This window comes from Callionymus lyra, chromosome 3 (genome assembly GCF_982586985.1).
Source record: "Callionymus lyra chromosome 3, fCalLyr1.hap1.1, whole genome shotgun sequence".
Classification (NCBI taxonomy): Eukaryota; Metazoa; Chordata; class Actinopteri; order Syngnathiformes; family Callionymidae; genus Callionymus; species Callionymus lyra.
Window position 1 is genome coordinate 16,737,485 of NC_141820.1, and position 22,519 is coordinate 16,760,003.

Genomic DNA, 22,519 nt, shown 5'->3' on the forward strand with positions numbered 1-22,519 from the left:
TTGTTTTTTGGTGCAATAACGACAGATTTAATTCTGCTACACGATGAGTTCATCACAAGGTCACGCATCTTCTAGTGATGCGTCCATGAGGCCTCATGAAACAGCTGATTAGGTATCATGATAGTGTCTTCATTTTTGAAAGACCACTAGATGGCGCTCTCCGGTTCAATCAATTGGTAGCTCAGAGAAAGATTACAAAGTGGTTTAATGGTCTTTCAAAATAAAGACCCTGCATCATGTCCCGCAGCAATAATACACAACATTCATAAAAAGAAGTCGACAAGCGTTGGGAGTGAGTTTTATTTCTTCACCACGATGAGAATAAATTAGAAGACATGTCCAGGGTCTGAATTTCAGACAGGAGTGGGTCTGCCGAGAGACCACATGGCTGCAGCGTCACTCGACAAAAAACACACTCAAAAGTACCACATGAATAAAAGTCCTGTTGTTAAATCCCCACACGACAACAAGAACACAAAGATCTTAAAAAGGAATGCAAAAAGGAAGGCACTTCAAGTTTCCAGAGTCGTACACGAGTGACAACGCATCAATTATTTATTCCTATACATCCAAGTTTAATTTAAAGCGACTGTGCAGCAAATTCAAGCAATATTTTAGTCAACTCTTGATTTCTTTATAAAAATGTGAAACTTCCACTGCGCCCGTCGTCACGTCTCGAGCAACAAACAATAAAGACACACTTATTCTTCATTTCAGACGCCGTCAGTTTTGACGGGCGGACTTAAATGCAGACACGGTGCCATGGTCCTGCGTTTTTGACACTTTCACAGTCCTGGCAGGACATGTGAGTGAGGGGCTCCGCAGCAGCGCCGCCGGGGGGTCTTTAGTGTCACTTTGGGAGACCGGCGGAGGTAAGACAACCTAGACGGACCTTTTCCCGGCGGCTCTTGATCAGCGTCGTCCCATCGTTGTGTGTCGTCGCCGTCTCGTCCTCAACACAAACACACACAGGACTGAACGTTCCATCAGCAGACAGAGGCTCGTCGCTCCTCACACGCGTTCGGGGTTGATGTCCTGGGCGGCTCGGCGTCTTGGGAACAGCTTCCTCTTCAGCATGATCAGCTGCCAAAGTTAAATAAACCACATTAAATATAAAGTAGGTGTTTATAAGGGAGGAAATTGAATAGGTCCGCGAGAGGCCGACAGTTTATATTTGAAGGAGGACGTCTCAGTTTCACTCCGATAAATAAACTAAGAAAAAAAAAAGTTGAGAGAAGAAGCCGACACAAACATTAAACCAGTGGGAATACTGGTCCCAGTGGTGGACATTCTCCGCGGGCCACTGCAGCCTATGACCGCCCTCTGCTGGACCTTAACTCCTTTTTTCTTTTACGATACCTTTGCACTAAGAAGTATTTTTACTTCAGTAGACCATTGCTCAAACTTCCTTTAAAAGCCCTGTTATCCACTAATTACATGTATTATTCACCTGTAAAATAGTCACCTGTTCACACTCAATAAAAGAGACTCCGACCTTTCCAAAGCAGGAGCTGGTCATTGACCTTTGCTCAGTCTCAAAGAAAACCATAAGCAACACACTACGCCATAATCCTGCAGTGCACGCAAGGCCCCCCTGCTCACGCCAGCACATGTCCAGGCCCGTCTGAAGTTTGCCAAAGACCATCTGGATGTTCCAGAGGAGAAATTGGAGAAGGTGTGATCAGACAAAAATAGAGCTTTTTGGTCTAAACTTCACTCGCCTTGTTCGGTCTGAACTTCACTCGCCTTGTTCGGTCTGAACTTCGCTCGCCATGTTCGGTCTAAATTACAGTCGCCTAGTTCGGTCTAAACTTTGCTCGCCATGTTCGGTCTAAATTACACTCGCTTAGTTCGGTCTGAACTTCGCTCGCCATGTTCGGTCTAAATTACACTCGCCATGTTCGGTCTAAACTTCGCTCGCCATGTTCGGTCTAAATTACACTCGCCATGTTCGGTCTAAACTTCGCTCGCCATGTTCGGTCTAAATTACACTCGCCTAGTTCAGTCTGAACTTCGATCGCCATGTTCGGTCTAAATTACAGTCGCCTAGTTCGGTCTAAACTTCGCTCGCCATGTTCGGTCTAAATTACACTCGCCATGTTCGGTCTAAACTTCGCTCGCCATGTTCGGTCTAAATTACACTCGCCTAGTTCAGTCTGAACTTTGCTCGCCATGTTCGGTCTAAATTACACTCGCCTAGTTCGGTCTAAACTTCGCTCGCCATGTTCGGTCTAAATTACACTCGCCTAGTTCGGTCTGAACTTCGCTCGCCATGTTCGGTCTAAATTACACTCGCCTAGTTCGGTCTGAACTTCGCTCGCCATGTTCGGTCTGAACTTCGCTCGCCATGTTCGGTCTAAATTACAGTCGCCTAGTTTGGTCTAAACTTCGCTCGCCATGTTCAGTCTAAATTACACTCACCTAGTTCGGTCTGAACTTCGCTCGCCATGTTCGGTCTAAATTACACTCACCTAGTTCGGTCTAAACTTCGCTCGCCATGTTCGGTCTAAATTACACTCGCCTAGTTCGGTCTGAACTTCGCTCGCCATGTTCGGTCTAAATTACACTCGCCTAGTTCAGTCTGAACTTCGCTCGCCATGTTCGGTCTAAATTACACTCGCTTAGTTCGGTCTGAACTTCGCTCGCCATGTTCGGTCTAAATTACACTCGCTTAGTTCGGTCTGAACTTCGCTCGCCATGTTCGGTCTAAATTACACTCGCCATGTTCGGTCTAAACTTCGCTCGCCATGTTCGGTCTAAATTACACTCGCCATGTTCGGTCTAAACTTTGCTCGCCATGTTCGGTCTAAATTACACTCGCTTAGTTCGGTCTGAACTTCGCTCGCCATGTTCGGTCTAAATTACACTCGCCATGTTCGGTCTAAACTTCGCTCGCCATGTTCGGTCTAAATTACACTCGCCATGTTCGGTCTAAACTTCGCTCGCCATGTTCGGTCTAAATTACACTCGCCTAGTTCAGTCTGAACTTCGATCGCCATGTTCGGTCTAAATTACAGTCGCCTAGTTCGGTCTAAACTTCGCTCGCCATGTTCGGTCTAAATTACACTCGCCATGTTCGGTCTAAACTTCGCTCGCCATGTTCGGTCTAAATTACACTCGCCTAGTTCAGTCTGAACTTTGCTCGCCATGTTCGGTCTAAATTACACTCGCCTAGTTCGGTCTAAACTTCGCTCGCCATGTTCGGTCTAAATTACACTCGCCTAGTTCGGTCTGAACTTCGCTCGCCATGTTCGGTCTAAATTACACTCGCCTAGTTCGGTCTGAACTTCGCTCGCCATGTTCGGTCTGAACTTCGCTCGCCATGTTCGGTCTAAATTACAGTCGCCTAGTTTGGTCTAAACTTCGCTCGCCATGTTCAGTCTAAATTACACTCACCTAGTTCGGTCTGAACTTCGCTCGCCATGTTCGGTCTAAATTACACTCACCTAGTTCGGTCTAAACTTCGCTCGCCATGTTCGGTCTAAATTACACTCGCCTAGTTCGGTCTGAACTTCGCTCGCCATGTTCGGTCTAAATTACACTCGCCTAGTTCAGTCTGAACTTCGCTCGCCATGTTCGGTCTAAATTACACTCGCCATGTTCGGTCTAAATTACACTCGCCATGTTCGGTCTAAATTACACTCGCCATGTTCGGTCTAAATTACACTCGCCTAGTTCGGTCTGAACTTCGCTCGCCATGTTCGGTCTAAATTACACTCGCCTAGTTCAGTCTGAACTTCGCTCGCCATGTTCGGTCTAAATTACACTCGCCATGTTCGGTCTAAATTACACTCGCCATGTTCGGTCTAAATTACACTCGCCTAGTTCGGTCTGAACTTCGCTCGCCATGTTCGGTCTAAATTACACTCGCCTAGTTCGGTCTGAACTTCACTCGCCTTGTTCGGTCTGAACTTCACTCGCCATGTTCGGTCTGAACTTATGAACTCGCCTTGTTCGGAGGAAGAAGAAGGTCAAATTCAACCTGAAGAAACGCAGTCAAATGCGTGTTGAGAGGAGGACGGATCGGGACATGTATCGCGAGATCTTGGCCAACAGCCTCTTGCTTCAGTAAGACCATTGAATATAGGTCGTTGACTGTGGCTTTCAGCATGACAACGACCAGAGACACACAGGGCAACAGATTTAGTCCCCAGGCCTCAGAGTTTGACACATTAATAGAAAGTCTTTGGAGGGAACTAAAAGGTCTGTATTTCCCAGCGACAAGGACCTGAAGAAGATCTGAACGGAGGTGTGGGCCAAAACCCCTGTTGCAGTGTGAAAGCAGAAGGTGCATCTTAATGATCTCTTCTTTTACCAGACATATCCATCAGTTTTATTGGTATTGCATCTTAAACACCGGCTATTTTAAAGGTCACCAACATGAACATTGTTCTACTTTGATTTCGGGACAATCATCATGAAACAGATTTTTCCTCCGGGCCTTGAGTTCGTTTTACTTCGTGATGGACAGTTGCAGTATCTAAAGATGCATGTAGAGGGGCAGCAAATGTGTGTGTGTGTGTGTGTGTGTGTGTGTGTGTGTGTGTGTGTGTGCACTGACCTGCTCTGCAAAGAAAGACATCACCGTGAAGATCACCAGTGTCACCAGGACGCAGTGTGTCCAGAACTTTAGCTTGTCTCGGTACAGTCGCCTGGAACACAAAAACTGACATTAAGAGGTGGTCACGTGACGGCGCGCAATGTGATGCAAGGCAGAAGTCAGCAGAATTCGGAGGACAGCACGTCACCGCGGCGACAAGGTGACATCTGCTATCAGCATGTGTCCGTCACTCTCGTAAGTGAGACAGAGGGAGCAGGATTAGCACTGAGGTGGTCTTGCAAACATCTTACAGCCGTCTGAAGCAGCTGCTCTAATTCTAGCACGTCAAAGAAAAACTGGCTTGGACCCCCCCTGAGAGCAGGAGCTGGATCGCTCAGTAGAACCCACCGGAGCCCCCTAAATTTCCCCACGGCCCCCGAAAATTTTACTGATTACTTTTAAAGCTTGCTGTGGTCCGGCTCCCCCTTATATCTCAGACATGCTGACCCCCTATGAGCCGGGCTCGCAATCTCAGATCGTCGGGCAGGGCCCTGTTAGATGTTCCAAAGTCCAGGCTAAAATCAAAAGGGGACAAAGCCTTCTCCATCAGGGCACCTAGACTTTGGAACGGCCTGCCCGAGGAGATAAGACTGGCCGAGTCTGTGCCTTCTTTTAAAAACACGCCTCTTAACCTTTAATCAATGGGCCTTTACTCAGTGTTTTATCATTTTATTTAATAATATTTTCCTTGAATGGAATATGTGTTGTTTTATCTTGATTTATTCCTGTTCTGTTTTAATTGACTGTGTCTTGTTTAACTGTATTTGTTTGCTTTTATTAAAGCACTTTGTAACTACGGTTTAAAAAGTGCTAAATAAATAAAATTATTATTATTATTAGATAATGAATAGTCACAGTTCACTCTGGGTCAAATCCAAAGGCCTTGATGAAATAGTTTTGTATCATAATACAGTGTCTTCATTTTGAAAGGCCACTAGATGTCTCTCTCTGCTTTATAATATTTGCCTTTGTTTCTTGAATAAAACTAGCCTCATTTTGTTAGAGTGACATCTACAATGTATCATTAGTTGTGTGTATTGACAGGAATACGTCTCACGATACAAGGGCAATGATGCCATATATTAAAGATACTGTAGTAACAAGGATATATTTGTAGTATTTTTGAGTACTTGACTCTGGATTTGCAGAACTAACAGATCACATGACTCTTGACAAAGTCATTTGTTTTGAAACCAAAATATGTCCAAATGGAGTCGACTGTATCCTCTTGTACCCAGTCTTCACCAGGATCTGGCAGGATTTTATCGTTCCTCTGGCTGCAGAGGATGTAATGACTAGCGGCCAAAAGTCTAATTATAACACAAAAATGAAAAAAAAAACACTTATGAATATTTGCATTATTGTACATTTAAATACATATATTTTAGACACGCTTTGAGAGTTTAAACTTAAAAAATTACGATAAAAATAAAATATGATTTAAAAGCAATTTTCTTTTTTTTTCAAACGCAATATTAAAGTGAAAACTCTGGCCGTCAATTATACCATTCCTGGAGCTCGTCCATGTGCAGGAAGCGGTTGCGATACTCTCTGGGAAGCTCAAATTGTGAAGCCAGTGGGAACATTGACTCGTAGAAGTCCCTGAGCACAGCTTTGACTGTGGCGGCATCTTTATGGCTGTGGTCAATGTTGTCGTTCAGGCAGATGAACTTCCTGTTGAGCACAGAGGCATTACTTCATCTCAGCCTCACACATCTGGACCGACTCCTTACCTGGGGTTCTTCCTGATGTCGTCCAGCTGTCCCACCACGTGGGACACGTTCGTCCTCACCATCTTGAAGGCGATCTCCTCCTCCCCCATGATCTCAAACCTAAACCACAAAAAGCAAAAGGTTAGCAGCAGCAGCAGCTTCTAGCACAGGATCATTCTGGATCTCACTGGTATTTGTTTCTGTCTTTGAAAGCTTTTTGGATGCGCTCGTAGATGGGTTTGCAGTTGAGGATGAGGCCTTTGGTGACAGGAGGCTGTGGACACCCACAATTACAATGATTTGAATCCCTTAGATAATGTTTTTTGAGCTGATTTGAGCTCACCATGCTGGGGTCGTAGTAGGCCTCCTGAGTGGGGTTGACATGGTGAAGCTCGGTCAGGTTGTTTGGGAGTGCTTTAGAGCAGTTGATCAACATCTGCTCCAGACTAGTCAGGTCCTACAAAAAAAAAAAAATACTGGTAAACACTTCTTTTATCATTTGTTTCCCAAGCAAAGAGTGACCCGACAAGATTAATTGACTAATTAATCAAATGAATCGTAAACAAACTGTGAGGGATTAAATTGAGTCCTGTGATGCGAGACCGAAATGGCTCTTGGCACCGCCGATGAAACTCCTGGTGCCTCCTAATCTTCACTAATCTGACAGAACAATGATAAACCTTCACTTTGGGAGTAATCAAGGACTCCCAAGCAACATTTCCTAGCAGCTGCTGAATCATTTAAATCTGTCTCTCGTTTTATCCTCAGAGTGAACTCACTTGTGTGACCTAAGAAAACTGTCGAAAAAATAACTTTTCCTTCACAGTACGTATAAGATTTTTCAAATGTGAGTCTATTTTTAAAAGTATAACTTAAATAATTATCAAAAGTATGTTACAAGGTCAAACAAGGTCACACAAATGGACACGTTTTTATTTGTTTAGGCTTTTCCTTGATTTTCTGGAACTCCTGTTGTGTTATCAATTTTATCTTGACCTTTAAAGTATACTGTATACTTTATTGAATATTGTTTTGATTGTTTAAGCGCTTTGTGACCCTGGTCTGGAAAAGCGCTATATAAATAAAAATTACTTACTTACTTACTTACTAACACAAAGATCGAACAGACATTAAGAATCAACTTTTAAAGTGCCTCAATCTATTTAAATCCATTTATTTATTTAGCATCAACTTATTTTTTCCCCCATTCTTTTTTTTCAAGAATAATTGATGTAGGGGACAAGATTAATAGAAAGAAAATAGAAGAAACGTCTTAAGTGGTTTGTATCATATTTGCATGATTTATACATAGTTCTAATTTGGTATATTCCATGATAATTCCTCTCAAATCCCTTGTGTTATCTCAGGGTCAAGGTGACCTAGAGTCCCGAAAACAAATGCATTTGTGTTATCCCTTGTGTTGTCCCTGTGTCAACGACCTCCCCGACTGCCAGAAATACATAAATACATATACAGTGGTGGAGGTTGTTGACCTTGAACCGGAGGCCGCACAACGGTTAAAGTTTATCATTAGCTTCTAACATGTAGGTGAGAATGCGTTGAAGAATTGGATGATTGTCTTATCGTTTCTGTTACGGACCTGCAGGCCGAGGGGGAGCTCATGAATCCTGGTGGCAAGAGTCCGGATCTCCCTATCCGACAGAATTCCCGAATGGTCCGTGTCGATTTCGTCAAAAACGTCAGAGACGTTGAGTTGCTGCTGAGTGCTCATCAGGAAATAAAAGTAGGAGAAGGCGAACTGCATGTCCTCAGGGTGGCGCACGCGATGCCCTGACGTCTTGTCGAACTCCTCCGGGAACCTTGTGGAAAACCATCAATGTAAGAATTTGTATCCGTGAAAAAAATGATAATGAGACTTACGTGTCCTGCAGCTCTTGCATGATGAGCCTGTCAATCATGTGCGGCATGTGTGCAGGCACTTTGCGGGACGTGAAGCCAAACTGACCGTTAAGCAGTTTGTTGACGTAGCGCAGCGAGTCGGCAAACGTGTCCGCCAGCCTGCGTCCAGTGGAGGCGCCGTCGCTCTTGTACTGCAGCTCCCGCTTCAGACGCTCTTCCTCCTGCGTACACGGTGACTTTATAATTAACAATATAAGAAGATATCCAATGAATAAGTATTGATATTGAGTCATCTAGTAGAGGTTTGGGGGAAAAAAGAGTTATATTTCAATTTTATCATAGTTCTTTTATGGTTTAAATATACATAAATTGTGTATCAAATAAAGTATAAATATATATTTCTTATTTACAATTAACATTCACAGATTTAATTTTTGTTTTGCAAATTAACTTTTTGTCACTAGATGCAGAAGCTAAAAGAACAATGCAATCCTAAGGACGAGAGGATACATTAGACTCCAGCAGCTTTTGAAGCTGATGTTTGGACATATTTTGGTTTCAAAGCAGTAGCAACTTTGTCAAGAGTCAAGTGGTCTGTAGATTCCATAATACCAGAGTCAAGTACTCGACAATTCCACAAATATATCCTTGTTACTACAGTATCGCAGACCATCTTATCGTTGCCCCTGTATCGTGATACATATCGAATCTTCATATTCTTAACAATACACACGCCTATTATTTAGTGGCTCTTTTCATTAGATGGTCAAAAAAGTCAGGGGTACACACATCTAGCAGTGGTTGGAAGTACTTCCTCCTCTCCCAGGGCAGGAAGCCTCGGTCAGCAGAGACGAAGTGTTGGAGTCTCCTCCCCACTGGTGCTGCGCCCGTTTGACTCTCGGCACTCTTGCCTTTGGAAATGCTGCTCAACACCTTGAACGCCCGAGGCCTCACAATCACCGGGCTGACGGTGTAATGTTTGGGAGTGTCTAGTTGCTCATCTGGAGCTTGATGAAGGACAGGTTTGTCACTCGAGTGAGTGTAGGACTTCAGCAACTCAGCCTTGGTGAGGTTGAAACCCTTTACAGTGATGTCGCCGCTTAGAAGTTTCTCCTCCAGTTTGTGTAGCTCTGCCCGCACCACATCGGGCAACAGTGACTCGTTCAAAGCCGGAACCTTGACAAATGTGGGGTCACTGATTCCCTTCCTGAGGATCTTTGGACCTCTCTTTGCTTCTGGGACATCAGAGAAAACTATGGTTGGCTCGTGTGTTGTTGTTGTCTCTGGCTCCTTGTTGCTTTCTTTGCTCGGGGTGTGAGTTGTGTTGACCTTGGGGAGCTCTCGTGTGTCGACGACCACCGTGAAGATCATGTTGAATTCGGTCTCGTCCTCTTTCTGGAAGGTGATATTGTACTGGATGTTGGTAGAGTTGTAGCCGGGGAGCAGGAGCAGGTGGACGGTCTTCCACTTGTTGGCCACAGACGTGTGTCGCACCACTGGGTTGTCGCCGACGTGCGCCTCGGAAATCCTGTGAGCTACTTTTCTGAAGCTGAAATATGGCCGCAGCTCGCCTACTGGGAGTGTGTAGGTGTTCTGGCTTTTCAACAGGGTGACTTTGTACAGTTCTCCAAACCGATCTGGAAAGATTAATCACAGAGAAGGTATGGAAGGTGACCAGTTCCATTAGAATATTGATTTGTTCAATTTACTGTTGGTTTTTATACTTGCATTTACTTTCCTTAAATATAGAATTGAATTGAATCATTTCTATATAAGAATTACATTTTTATATTGCATAATTTAAATAAATAATTTGTATATTAACATTTTTTTTATATATAATTGTATTAAATCACTTGAAATATTAATTTTCTTTTACACATAGTGTGATGTTGCAATTATAATAATAGTAAAAAAAAAATTCATTTAATATTTCAACATCTTTTAAACTCAATATTAACATGTTGGTATAAGAGTGCAACCAGACAATACCAAAAGATTATCGATCAACTTGATCGAACTTTTAGTAAATCATGGTTGCAATATTAACATTTTAACATTGAACTATATTATCAAAACAAAGGTAATGACTTTTAAAAAATAATAATAATAATTCAATCTAGATATATAAAAAGGATCTCAATAAAACAATGAAGGAGGCCAAAACAACAATTGGGAAGAAAATGCAATTCATTTGACATCAGTCACTACTGTACTTGATAACAAGTATGTTCTATGACTTGGATCTTTTAACAACGTTAAAATAATTCCAGAATCAACAGAGAATGAATAAAAATGCAACATGAACTCTTTAAATCAGTACCTTGTCCACAGTCTCCCACATCAAAGCCACAGTTGAGGACGTTGCAGGCCTGATCACAGAACTTGTCTGCTAACCAAGAGTTGGCACAACCCTGGTTACAGTAGGAGACTCCGCCCAGACCGGCACCGAACTGCCACATCTGGGCTCCAGCTCCACCCCCGACACCCACGCCGGCCGGAAAGCGACTGTTGGCTGCTGTTCCTGTCGTGTCAGAGGTCAGAAGTTATTTGTGTACAACATAAACGTGTTGTGCCCACAGATGTGTGTACCTGTGCAGTCTCCTCCATCCCAGTCACAGGCGGAATTGTTGCACGCCTTGTCGCAGTAGCCATCTTTGATCCACGATCCCGGGCAGCCCTCAGCGCAGTTGGGAACGGGCCAAGTCAAATACACCTGGTGAAGAGTGGTCAGAGACAAATGTTGCTTCGAGTCTCCAGGTTGTGAGACAATGAATAGGACATGCAAACTTCCTTAGGGGTCACATTATATACGTACTGTGACCATGGGCTGTTAAGCCAGAAAAAAGGAGGGACGAAGAAAAGGTGCTTAAAATGAAATGAACACTTTAATATTTTAAAAATACATCTATCAAATGCATTACAATAAAATAGAAATATCGAAAATAAAGTAAAATAATCTCAAATACTTATACAAAAAAAATGATATATAACATTAATTATTTAAAGAAAAAAACATTTGTCCATTTTTTTGGGGGAATTATCTGATATATTTACAAAATGGACAAATTAAAACGAGTAAGAATTTAAAAGACCTAACAAAGAACTTTAACAAATAAATTTGGATTTTTATACATCAGTCTTTCTTTTTTTACTTTGACCTTATCTTGGTTGCAAAGTCTAAGGGCCTCATGTGGCCCCGTCCATATTATGCTGAGCTCTGCATTTGGGGGTCGTACTAGATGTAATGTTCCGGCCGCTTACCTTCTGACCTTTCGAGTGGCTGTAAAAGTCGTCAGGCCAGACATCTTTACCAAACATCACGTCGTCATTGAGGTAGATAAACTTCTGCGAGAGTCCGGGGATGCGATGGATGTGGGTCTCAATGGAAGGAGAGCTAAAGGTGGGCAGGTGGCTTTGGTTCATGAAGACGTCCTGAGATTCAAATCACAACATTTACCATCTCTTGAAGTAGGCCGAGGGTAAAAAGACGTATAATCCTTGTAAACGGTAAAACGTTACCTGGTGTGTGACGACGGTGACCCGCGGGCTATCCAGGTTGAGCCAGGAGGGAATCTGCCCGTTGGTGACGATAAAGATGTGTCGCACCCAGGGGGCGTGTTTCTCCACTGAGCGCAAGGAGTAGCGAAGCTCCTCGTTGTCCTCGAATCGACTGGCTGATACGTCTTCATCCTGTTTGGACTGTCAAGCCAAATAATGTCAACATTGCATGCAAAGTGACCATCTTAGCAATACTTTGGACAATATATATTGAATATAGTCATATATATTGATAAATTAATGAGAGAAGTTTTTTTGTTTTTACACATATAGTTTGATAGTCTTATTATAATAATAAAAACATTTTTGGAATGCAATAAATGTTATTCATAGAATTAAATTCAATATAAAAATGCTGGTATAAAGTGCCCCCAGCCAATAGTTTTGCTTTGGAATCATAATGAATGGTTGATACCAACATTTTTGCATTACATTTAACGACTATGAATAAAAAAAACAACTGTATTTAGTATATTATATTTTAACTATAAGAATCAAACTTTCAAAATTCAAATAATAATTAACAAAAACAAACCTACCTATCTTAAAACGTATAACATATAACAGTTGGATTTCATTATTTAAAAACCAAGATGTATTTCGAAAAAAATGTTTAATATAACCATTTTAAGTTGCAACATTTGAAATGCACTCAACCATTCAATATTATGATGGAACTGATGTACTTCCATACGAGTGGATTAAAAGCTGTGTGTGTCTGTCATATACGACATTCGACTAAAGAATATGGTGAAGTTGCACCTGTGAGATGGCGGTGAGGTCCCAGAACATGTATGCGGGGCTGATGGTCAACTCTTTGCCGTCGATGGTCAAATTCTTCTTGGCCTGCTGGCTGAGATCCGTGAAGTCCTGCTGGGTCTTCAGGTGGAGAAGAGCGATGCTGGCCTCGGAGTACAACTCAAACTGAAAGAAAAGGGCGGACATTGTCTAACTATTTCTTCACCAAATTACGTTCATCTAGACATGTGCACATCACGTAAAAGCAGAACGGGTGGAGTCGAAAATGTTTCTTTCATTAGGAAAAATAACAAGTCAAAGTGATGGGCGACCTCTGAACTATGAGCTATGGCTGGGATGTAGAACAGTGAATAGCTTTGAGGGGTTGATGGGTGAGAGTTTGGAAAATTGTGTGATGTCATCTTCTAAGCAGGGGGTGTAGAGGGGGGGTATATGTCAGGAACTGGCGTTTATGTGATGCATGCGAGAGAGATATCCCTGTCCTCACTCCACTCCAAACTATCCGTCCCTCCTCCTCTCCACTCTAAGCCTCCCAGGAAAAAATGCTCGCCCTCCTATGAGAACGACGCCCTCCATAGAGCTGGTGCGCCGCCAGACTCGGCCCCTGTTTTTAGGTGAGGATTAACCAGGTCTTACAAACCAAGGGGGGTCAGGCCAGGAAAACTCAAGGCCCCGCATCAGGTTGCCGGCCTTTTATAATAGCTCTCGTCGTATAATACACAAAACAGAGGTGTGTGTTTGGCTTGTTGTGTGATACACACACACACACACACCACATCTAAGCCTGTCCACTGACCACATCCTCTGAAACATACCTTATCATTTAACTGACTTTAAAAATCAATATAAGATGCGTTTATCCAGAGATGATATTTTACTGACAGGTGGCAGGTAAAGAACCTACTAAAACTCTCTGTCTGAAAATTAAAGGGTCTCAGATTTTACCCTTTTATAAAGATGCTATATGTTTACATTGCACGAGTTGATCTGAATCTACAATCTCTGCTTTGGATCTGAAAAAGTATTTAAAACAGAGCTTGGATACTTATTTGCTTGAGAGCTTTGACTGGCAGTTTGCGGTTTAAAAATTGAATCCACCATCTCAAGATTGCGAGGCTCTTGACAGCTTTCGGTAGAATCACAACTTGTGGTTGTGTTTACGGTCTCGCTCTGACACAGCTTGTTAATGTAAATAAGTCATCTGCAGCTGGCACACCGGAGAGGTTTCAGTTACTAAATTAATATCCTGCAGACGAAATGGAAGGATAATTTTAGTTTTTAAGTAGCGGAGGGTAGAAAGGATGGCTTGTGAACTCCCATTTGTGGAAGTCAGCAGGACTAATTAAAATAAATATATAAATGATTTAAGCATCCTGCTGACAGTGAGTAATGATATTCGATGACTGAAGATATATGATGATGATTATGATGAGGTGATGATAGATGACATTAAAGTGAATTATTAGAAACCAATTAGGTAGGCAGATCCGCATTAACAGTCAAGTTTACCGTTAGAAGGGAAATCTTATCAAAAATATATATTATAATTTTCATCAACAAATATAAACTGTTCTGCATTATAAATTGTAATACAATTCTATGAGATATACTGTATATGAGATAAATATAATACTTTTACAAAATAATTTTCTCATTACAAGTAAACAATATTTGAATGCCCTAAAGCCATCAAATAACCAACAGCATTGAGTAATATTTCATTTTTGGAAAGGGCCACCAAGTCCTTTCATGTGGTCCACAAGTGATTTTATGAACTATTAATCTCTAGATTAATACTAAAAATTATTTAAAAATGCATACTAAACAGTTTATTTTCATGTCTAAACAAGAAGGATCTGTCTCGCCTGCAGTTGATACAAAACTCTGCAGTGAGAATTCTGAGCTGCTCTAGTAGAAGAACTCACATTTCTCCGATCCTTAAAACTCTGCAATGGCTGCCAGTTTCTTTCAGGATCAATTTTGAAATTCTGGTTCTTACTTTCAGATCTATTCATGGTCAGCCTTACACCTCAGCTCGGGCTCTGAGGTCTGTGGATCAGAATCTACTGATGGTTCCTGAACATGCCTCAGGAGGAGAGAAATCCTTCCAGACTGTTGCTCCTAAGCTTTGGAACGATCTTCCTCTACCTTTGTGTTTGATGGATCTACTGACTCCTTCAAGAAACATCTTAAGAACTTTTTATTTTTGTTTGTTATATGTGTCTTGGCCTTTTAAGGTATATATTTTAACTGTGTTTTTGATTGTTAAAGCGCTTTGTGACCTTGGTCTATAAATGCTCTTTAGAAATAACCATTACTTACTTACTAAAATGAAACTAGACTTTCAACAATACATGTTACTTAAGGACCCATGATGTTCTACAACCTATTTTGTCTTGAGTCAGTGCTAAAAGACATCTTTTTTGTACATTATTTTTAATTTGATTTTTTAATATTATTTTGATTTTTTTTATAGAAAAAGGTTACCTGCTAAAATTTGTCATTGAAAGTTAATATAGAGACATTCTGTTTAAGCCCCTAAATTGTTTTGAGTTTAAAACTTTGGCCCCTTGCTGGGTTGAGGGTCACACCCTTGCTAAAGCAGTAAAAATGTTCAAGTTAACTATGTCAAATTAGTCATTTAAAGCGATAAAAGACAAGAAAAATACTCGTGTTCATTTTACGTCATAATGAAGCAGCATGAGCTAAAGGGGCAGCTGGTCATGTCATGGGGCAGATGATCGGGTGTTGTGGGGCAGCTTCCATCGTCATGGCGAAGGCGGTAACATGGGTTATAAATAGTGACAATCTCTCACCACTGGATCCATGACTCCACACCCTGCACATCACAGCTCTTTAGAGAAGCTGGTGATGAAACTAGGAAACATCTTGAAACCCTGTATTGTACAACTGTGGACCATCGACACTCGAGGATACTGCGCACACATCACAGCCAAAAGTGCAACAGGTAGCTCCGTCAATGTATCGGGGTACGCAGAAGGTCAACGAAATCCTGCTGACCTTTCCCAAGTGCCGTCTGGCGCCGCGCCAAACAGTTGTTCCTCCGTTAACCCTCCGAACCTCAAGCTTAGGTTACAGCTCGAATACCTCCACTTATCACATGAGCATTGACACTGCGACAACCAGGAGTCGCCCGGTGTAACGACTGGCTTTCACGACGACATGTAGGTTAAACACCCGTTGACCTACATATGATATTGATGGTGACATCAACTACTCCATTGTTGCTCCTTCTTTTTGTGACTAGAATTGTAAAACAATCAGAAATGATTTGACCGATTTCTTAATCGTCACAAAAACTCTTTATTTCCACACGATTAGAAGATGATCTCGAAATACACGTTTATTAATTCCGTTTAAAAATGAAATGAAAAGCATTTAATTTCCAAAGTAACATTAGACATTAAACGTGTCCTGGTCACATCATTTAAAAAAAAAAAAAATAATATTGGGGTGTCATCGTCTTCCATCACCATAAAATATGGAACTATATTTTAGCAGAGAAACAAGCCAAGGCCTAGCACTGATTTAACATCAGAGTGAGTTTTATTTTTTCATGCACTACATATTTGTTTTAATTGTAATCTAATTGTCATCGTATTTACCTGCCACACCTTGAAGGACGGCCCATGACTACGTTAAACCAGTCCTGCTGTAAACAAGGTTGTTGATCGCTGATGTAAGAAGTGTGGAAGCATAATTCGTAATCAAAGATAATTTATTAAGAATTTCTGGGTTATGACTAAAGTCCAATAATAATTGTAAAACTATTTTGAATATATCACTACATTCTTTGCAATTCCTTCAAAAACAAAAGGTGGAAAATAGAAAATATACGGGTTAATATTGTTATGAAACATATTATGAAGCATGATTGATAAAGTAGCAGTTGTATAACATTTAAAAACATATTTGATGGAAATCTTAATTTTAGACTAATCTCTTTAATACCTTCAGCTTTTTGTACGAGTTATTTATTGCATTAGAACCAGTCCCACATGCCTCACACACAGCCAGGCTCAACACATTAGTAAAACTTTCGCAACATTCTACAGGGAAACGTCCATCTGAATAAACCTCAGCTCAACACTTAAGAGACACACACTGATCAGCATCAGACAAAAACTCTGGACAAGAGAAAACGCCCAGGTTTAGCACCGTGAAGGATTCTATTCCTGAATGGAAGTAATTTCACAACATTGTGTTCTATAATAAAAAAAAAAAAAGGTATGACTTCCATGAACTATTCATGGACCTAAAACTGAAACAAGTGTATGAATGTAACAACAACAACCTCTGTTGGCGGATAAAAGTATAACAAGAGAAATAACATTTTTTAAAACATTGACGATCGACAGTCTGCTATTAGAGATTATATACAGTATTCACTATTTATTAAGAGTAAAAAAAAATTGATTTTATTTATAAATTTTTAATACTCATTCAAAAAAAGGAGAGAGTGAATCATCATCTTCATGCAGAATAAAATCAAAGTTAAGTCATAGCTTATCATTTTCCTATTAAGATTAATTATGAGACCTAAAGTAAATTAAGTCAATAAAGTTTTACCTTATCTCAAATCAGGAGCTTTATTAGGTCTAAATTAGTTAAATGATATTTGTGATTAAAGGGGCATTGATTAACATATTACTGTCATCATCTTTACAGCAATGAATGTGCAAAATTATACTCCGTCAATCGTGCAGAGTTTATTTGGGATTTTAAATGGAGACATCTTTATCTAATAATGGGATTCAGTAATAATAATGGGTTTCAGTAGCTACTTTTGTGGTTATTATATCAGATAAAATTAATAATAAGAATTTACTTTTTTATTAATGTTGCAAAGATAGCACCACTTTTCAGTACATAAATGCTTTATTGCACAGGTGTCAAACTGGTCCAGAAAAGGGTTGAGACGATGCAGGTTTTGGATCCAACCAGTCAAGCACATACGGTTGAACCAATCAGGCGACTGTAGACAGTAATCAATTAATTGACAGTCAGGTGTTGCTTGTTTAAGCCGACACCTGATTCGTTAACTCATGTGTGTTTGACTGGTTGGAACAAAAACCTGCACCGTCTGGGCCCTTTTCTGGACCAGTTATTGAAATGAACAGTGTTTAGAAAGCCTCAGAGGTCTCTTTGTGTCTCTTGATGTAGCCTAAATCTAGGCCAATCTTGTCTAGCATAACCTAGATTACTTTTTCCACAGCAAATACTGCAATTGGGATACAACCAAATGTTGATTTGGATCACTAAATACGTTTTTTACTTCTAGTGACTAAAACAAAAGATTTTAAAATAAATAAAGTTAAAAAACTGACCTGTTTGATCTTGTCGGTAATGCCTGATGGCAGTTTGACTCGCAGGGACTCTGTTTCTTTAAAAGTAGCAGGGAAGCCACTGAGGTAGGCCAGAGTCTGCATCCGGATCAAACCTGGAGCTTCTTTGTCTGTCGTCTGGAAAACAATTAATAATAAAATGAATGTCGATGACAAGTTAATCCTTTGTCAAATAACATCAATCCGTGAACAAACTAATGCAGTACTTTCGCATGCTAAAAATACTGACTAAATGATTCTCTTATTATTATTATTATTATTATTATTATTTAAGAACTCACCAAGTAACATCTGGACACGGAAAACTTGTGATCCTCCTTTAAAACAACTGAATATGCTTCCTCAGCTGTGGGAGAAACATGAATCAAAATAAGCAATTCTGTCAGTATCTTTACATTTAGACAATCATTCCACTAGATTTCTGTCCACATATTGGATATTGAATAATTTTCACGAATGTAATCATTTTTATCTGCATGCCTGGGTGTCATCTGACCTTCAGCCTGTGAAGAGAAGACTATCACTGAAGCACTAGTGGATGGCTGGAAGGGCTTTTTCATGGCGAGGAGCTCCTTGGCAGCAGAGAAAGACGGCGATATTGATGCAAGATCTTTGACGGTGATGTTGGCAGGCAGGGCTGGATCTAGTGCCAGCATAGGCGCCACGATGCAGTGGGACAGCAGACATTCTGGCTTCACACTGAGGAAACAGAAATGCTCTTAGACTAAAAGCTTAAAAGAAAACGTTGGCTTCTTCCCAATATTTTAGTGTCGATATAGTTATTTTCAGAACACTAAGTCACAATAATCGCCTTTTGATCAATATAAAGATGGCTTCAAACATATATTCAATTACTTTTACATTTTCATGTAAAGAATGTGTGTCATCACCACACATGACTGAAAGACATTAACCTTTAAATATTTTGTCACATAATGTCAATCAATTATTATTATCAATTTACATTTCTGGCTGAAGTTGAAAAAAATTCTAAAAATGATTTCTAAAAAAATACGAGGTAATAATACATGTTCATGTTCTGATATGAATCCAATTTTCTGTTGGCTATGCATTATGTTTCAACAAGAATTTTATTTTTACATTTTAATTTAATTTCAAAAGAAAAAAAGAAAAAAAAAGGTACGGGACAAAAATAATGGGCCGACACTCACCTGTTTTTAGGAGATTCTGTCGCTGCACTGGAATTCTTTCCCAAAAGGTCCCTGTGATAACAGTCAAGTCATTAAAGCAGCAACAAGAGATGAACCCACACCATAATGTAACAGGAAACAAGATAGGGATTTTAATGTGTGATAAGAATGTACTCCAAGGTAGAACTTTAACCTCAGAAATGAGGAAGTGAAGATCCTGATAATGATTTTCAGTGTAAAAAGTTTCCGGTAGAGTCATCCATTTTCTTTATGCGTCTGTGCTGGTTTTTTTGCCACGATTTCCCCCCACAATTCTCATATAGGTCGTCTAATTTGCAGAATGAAGATTTAAAATTTGGAGTTTTATTGAAGTTGAAATTGATTCTTTCCCTGTAGTAAACAAACAACAATTGTGACATCTGTGAGCTCATCAATCCAGTAATTCATTTAGAACACATCTACCTCAGAACCTTCTGCTCTTCCTCCAGTTGCTCTTTAACCAACTTCAGCTCCTTTAGCAGAGCCGTGTCGGTGCCGTTCACCCATGTGTAGACCACGTCTATAGGCATCGGCAGACAGAGCCTTTGTGAGAGAGAAAGAGAACATGCGTTATTCAGGAAGTGATGAATCATCCCTTTGTAGGCTGCTTTGATCATGTGAGTGTAGATATGAGCTTATGGTCACTTTTAAAGCACATACGTGAATTTATGGTCAATTCTGTGCAAAGGTTTCCTCAACTCAACTGGAGGTGTAAATCTTACTGCTCTTATACCATTGATTTATGAAGACCAAGTGCTACCTGGTTCGCAGTGCAGCTCCTGGCGTTCAGCTAAAGCAAGAGTTTAAGTTATTTCTGAGTTTATCTGTGTTATTAAAATGTTTAGTTTTGAAGATTTAATAATATAATTCAACATTTCTATATGTAATTGTAAGTGTTTGATTAAATCATTTTATTCAATAATTTATATCTTGAAAGGTCAAATTTGTTTTTTTTTTTTAAATAATTGATAAAACAATTCCGATATTTTCAAAATGAACTTTTATAATGCATGAGTAAGTAAGCGATTATTATTTGTAAAGCGCCTTTCTCAGGCCAGGGTCACAAAGTGCTTAAACAATACACAGTTAAAATACATACTTTAAAAGGTAAAGACGACAAAGACAGTAACACAGCAGCCGCAATCCGATGATTCAAAAATACATTTTCTAAATTCATAATTTAAAAAAAAATAAAAAAGTACCCTTTCAATATACACTATACATTCCCCAAAGGAATATTATCAATTAATACATCTACAAATTGTAGAATTCAATAATTCCAAGCCCAAGTAGAAGAACTCACATTTCTCTGATCCTTAAAACTCTTCACTGGCTGCCAGTTTCTTTCAGGATCAACTTTAAAATTCTGTTTCTTACTTTCAGATCTATTCATGGTCAGACTCCTCCTTACATCAGTGATCTGATCCAGACTTACACCCCAGCTCGGGCTCTGAGGTCTGTGGATCAGAATCTACTGATGGTTCCTCGCACACGGTTCAGGACCAGAGGACAGAAATCCTTCCAGGCTGTTGCTCCTAAGCTTTGGAACGATCTTCCTCTCTCTCTGTGTTTGATGATCTACTGACTCCTTCAAGAAACATCTTAAGACATTATTATTCGTGCAGGCTTTTCCTTTATTTTCTGGAACTCCTGTGTTGTTCTCAGTGTTATCTTGACCTTTAAAGTATATACTTTATTGAATTTTGTTTTGATTGTTTAAGTGCTCTGTGACCCTAGTCTGGAAAAGCGCTATATAAATACAAATGAATTACTCACTTACTTACATACATTAATAAACAACATAATTGCAATTTCAAATCAAAATCTAATTTTTTAACAGTAGAAATACTAAATTAAACCATTATTCTGATGGCGCTGACAACCTTTCAGACCCACAAATGAATGTTGAGCTCTCTCGCAAATGAAACAGAAAGTGGTGGATGTCAGATATGAGTGAGTGAGTGTCAAGGTCACTACAGTATGCAAACGTATCTTACCTGCTCTGATAAGATTTACCACCCAAATTATCTCTGTAGGAGTCAAACAAAACATGATACTGGTCTCGACTCCACTCCACCACCACCTGTAGGAAGATGCACGTCACTTACTTCAGGTCTTGCAAAAAACAAAGGATGATAACTCAGTTTAAAGTCAAGTCAGAATTAAATGATTTTAATGCTGAAAATAAATAGAATTCTACGACAGGCGTATATATAATGAGGGGTTTAGATCAATATTTAGAATGAAAACATGTCGAGGCTGAGACCCGAAAGTGTCTAATGACGTTATATATTTGCATGCTAGCAAAGGTTTGTGATAGCAAGAGGAAATTCACCATTTTATCTGATCTTTTTTCTAAAAAGGTGAAGATTTGAAACGCGGTCTGGTGGGTCGTTGTGACAGTGTGTCACGACAAGCTAACCCGCCGGTGTCTCTCTAGACTAAGACGGATCACAGGGTCCAGGAAGAGAAGGAGACGCACCTCGCCGAACTGGAAGGCGGACACGATCATGAGGACGATGCCGCCGAAGCACAGGTAGAGTCCGTATCTGTGGGACAGACAGGTGTACGTCTGCCGCTGAAGGAGCTTCAGCACCGAGTTGACCACTACCATGTTTCTCCGAGCTGAACCATAGCGCTGCATTCATTCATCCGAGGAAACGCCGCAGAAATCACACAAGTAAACAAAACACACTCAAGACTCGTCAGGTGACGCCAGTCCAGAACTGCGGGACACGTGACACGCCGTAACCAACTTCTTCGGTCACGCTGTCTCTCGCCGTAGCGCACAATCGGTATCGCCACCTAGAGGTGAGGAGGGGAACAGCGCGTTTAGCATGTTTTATTCTCGACCTGTTTGACGTCCTGTTAAATCGCAAGTTCTAAAAAATAAACCATTTCTTTCGATATTTTTATTATTATTTATATTTACATAATTAATTATGTATGATGCATGAGCTAATCAATTACTCTGTTCATTTCGAAGATAATGTACAATTTTAAAAGTAATAAAAGACATTTTCTTACTTATCTATCCGTAATTATATCACCAATATCCCCAGTTCATAATTATAATTATAGGCGCTAATTAATAATATAATATAATATAATATCATGTAATGCAATGTAATACAATACAATGTAATGTGATAAAATGCAATATAATATAATATAATATGATATGATATAATATAATATAATATAATAGAATAGAATGTATAACACATATACTGAATTTTATTTTTTTTTAATCTTTATTTATTTCATTTGTAATATTTGATTAGTTTACTCTGTACGCCACCTCAACAAAATCCTGAATTGCGTTAACTGATTCTAAATGTATAATTATCAGTTACACAATAAGTATCATAATGATAAACACTAACAATTTTCTGAATATCGCCCAGAAGTGAATCAAAACTTCACAAGCTTCAAATTGTGCAGTTTTAAATTTTACCATAATTTCCATAC

At 40.0% G+C, this 22,519-nt stretch overlaps 1 protein-coding gene across 2 annotated transcripts; it reads right to left on the bottom strand.

Moving 5' to 3' along the window:
- Nucleotides 1-282: 282 nt before the first annotated feature.
- On the bottom strand, nt 283-21,789 carry gnptab (N-acetylglucosamine-1-phosphate transferase subunits alpha and beta). 2 transcript variants are annotated; one of them, XM_087786631.1, is made up of 21 exons: nt 21,531-21,789; nt 21,046-21,131; nt 19,472-19,591; nt 19,031-19,081; nt 18,355-18,557; nt 18,140-18,204; nt 17,841-17,975; nt 12,496-12,657; nt 11,695-11,874; nt 11,437-11,607; nt 10,765-10,888; nt 10,496-10,696; nt 8,962-9,809; nt 8,194-8,393; nt 7,913-8,132; nt 6,656-6,769; nt 6,501-6,586; nt 6,334-6,432; nt 6,107-6,274; nt 4,562-4,652; nt 283-1,083 (listed from the first exon to the last, which is right to left on the bottom strand). In XM_087786631.1, exons 1-21 carry the CDS (start codon nt 21,690-21,692, stop codon nt 1,012-1,014), a joined length of 3,558 nt encoding a protein of 1,185 aa, XP_087642757.1. In that variant the 5' UTR covers nt 21,693-21,789; the 3' UTR covers nt 283-1,011. The 2 variants fall into 2 exon arrangements, with proteins under 2 accessions (XP_087642757.1, XP_087642758.1); XM_087786632.1 differs by having other exon boundaries at nt 21,046-21,151; nt 21,504-21,789.
- Nucleotides 21,790-22,519: the final 730 nt, after the last annotated feature.

Bases quoted from the DNA above. Each gene is read 5' to 3' on its own strand.
- gnptab (XM_087786632.1), bottom strand. From the start codon at position 21,696: ATGAATGCAGCGCTATGGTTCAGCTCGGAGAAACATGGTAGTGGTCAA. The intron at 6,770-7,912 runs GTCCGTAACAGA...TTTTTTTTGTAG, and splicing joins AGCTCCCCCTCGGCCTGCAG to GACCTGACTAGTCTGGAGCA. The intron at 1,084-4,561 runs GTCAGTGCACAC...TAACTTTGGCAG, and splicing joins TGTCTTTCTTTGCAGAGCAG to CTGATCATGCTGAAGAGGAA.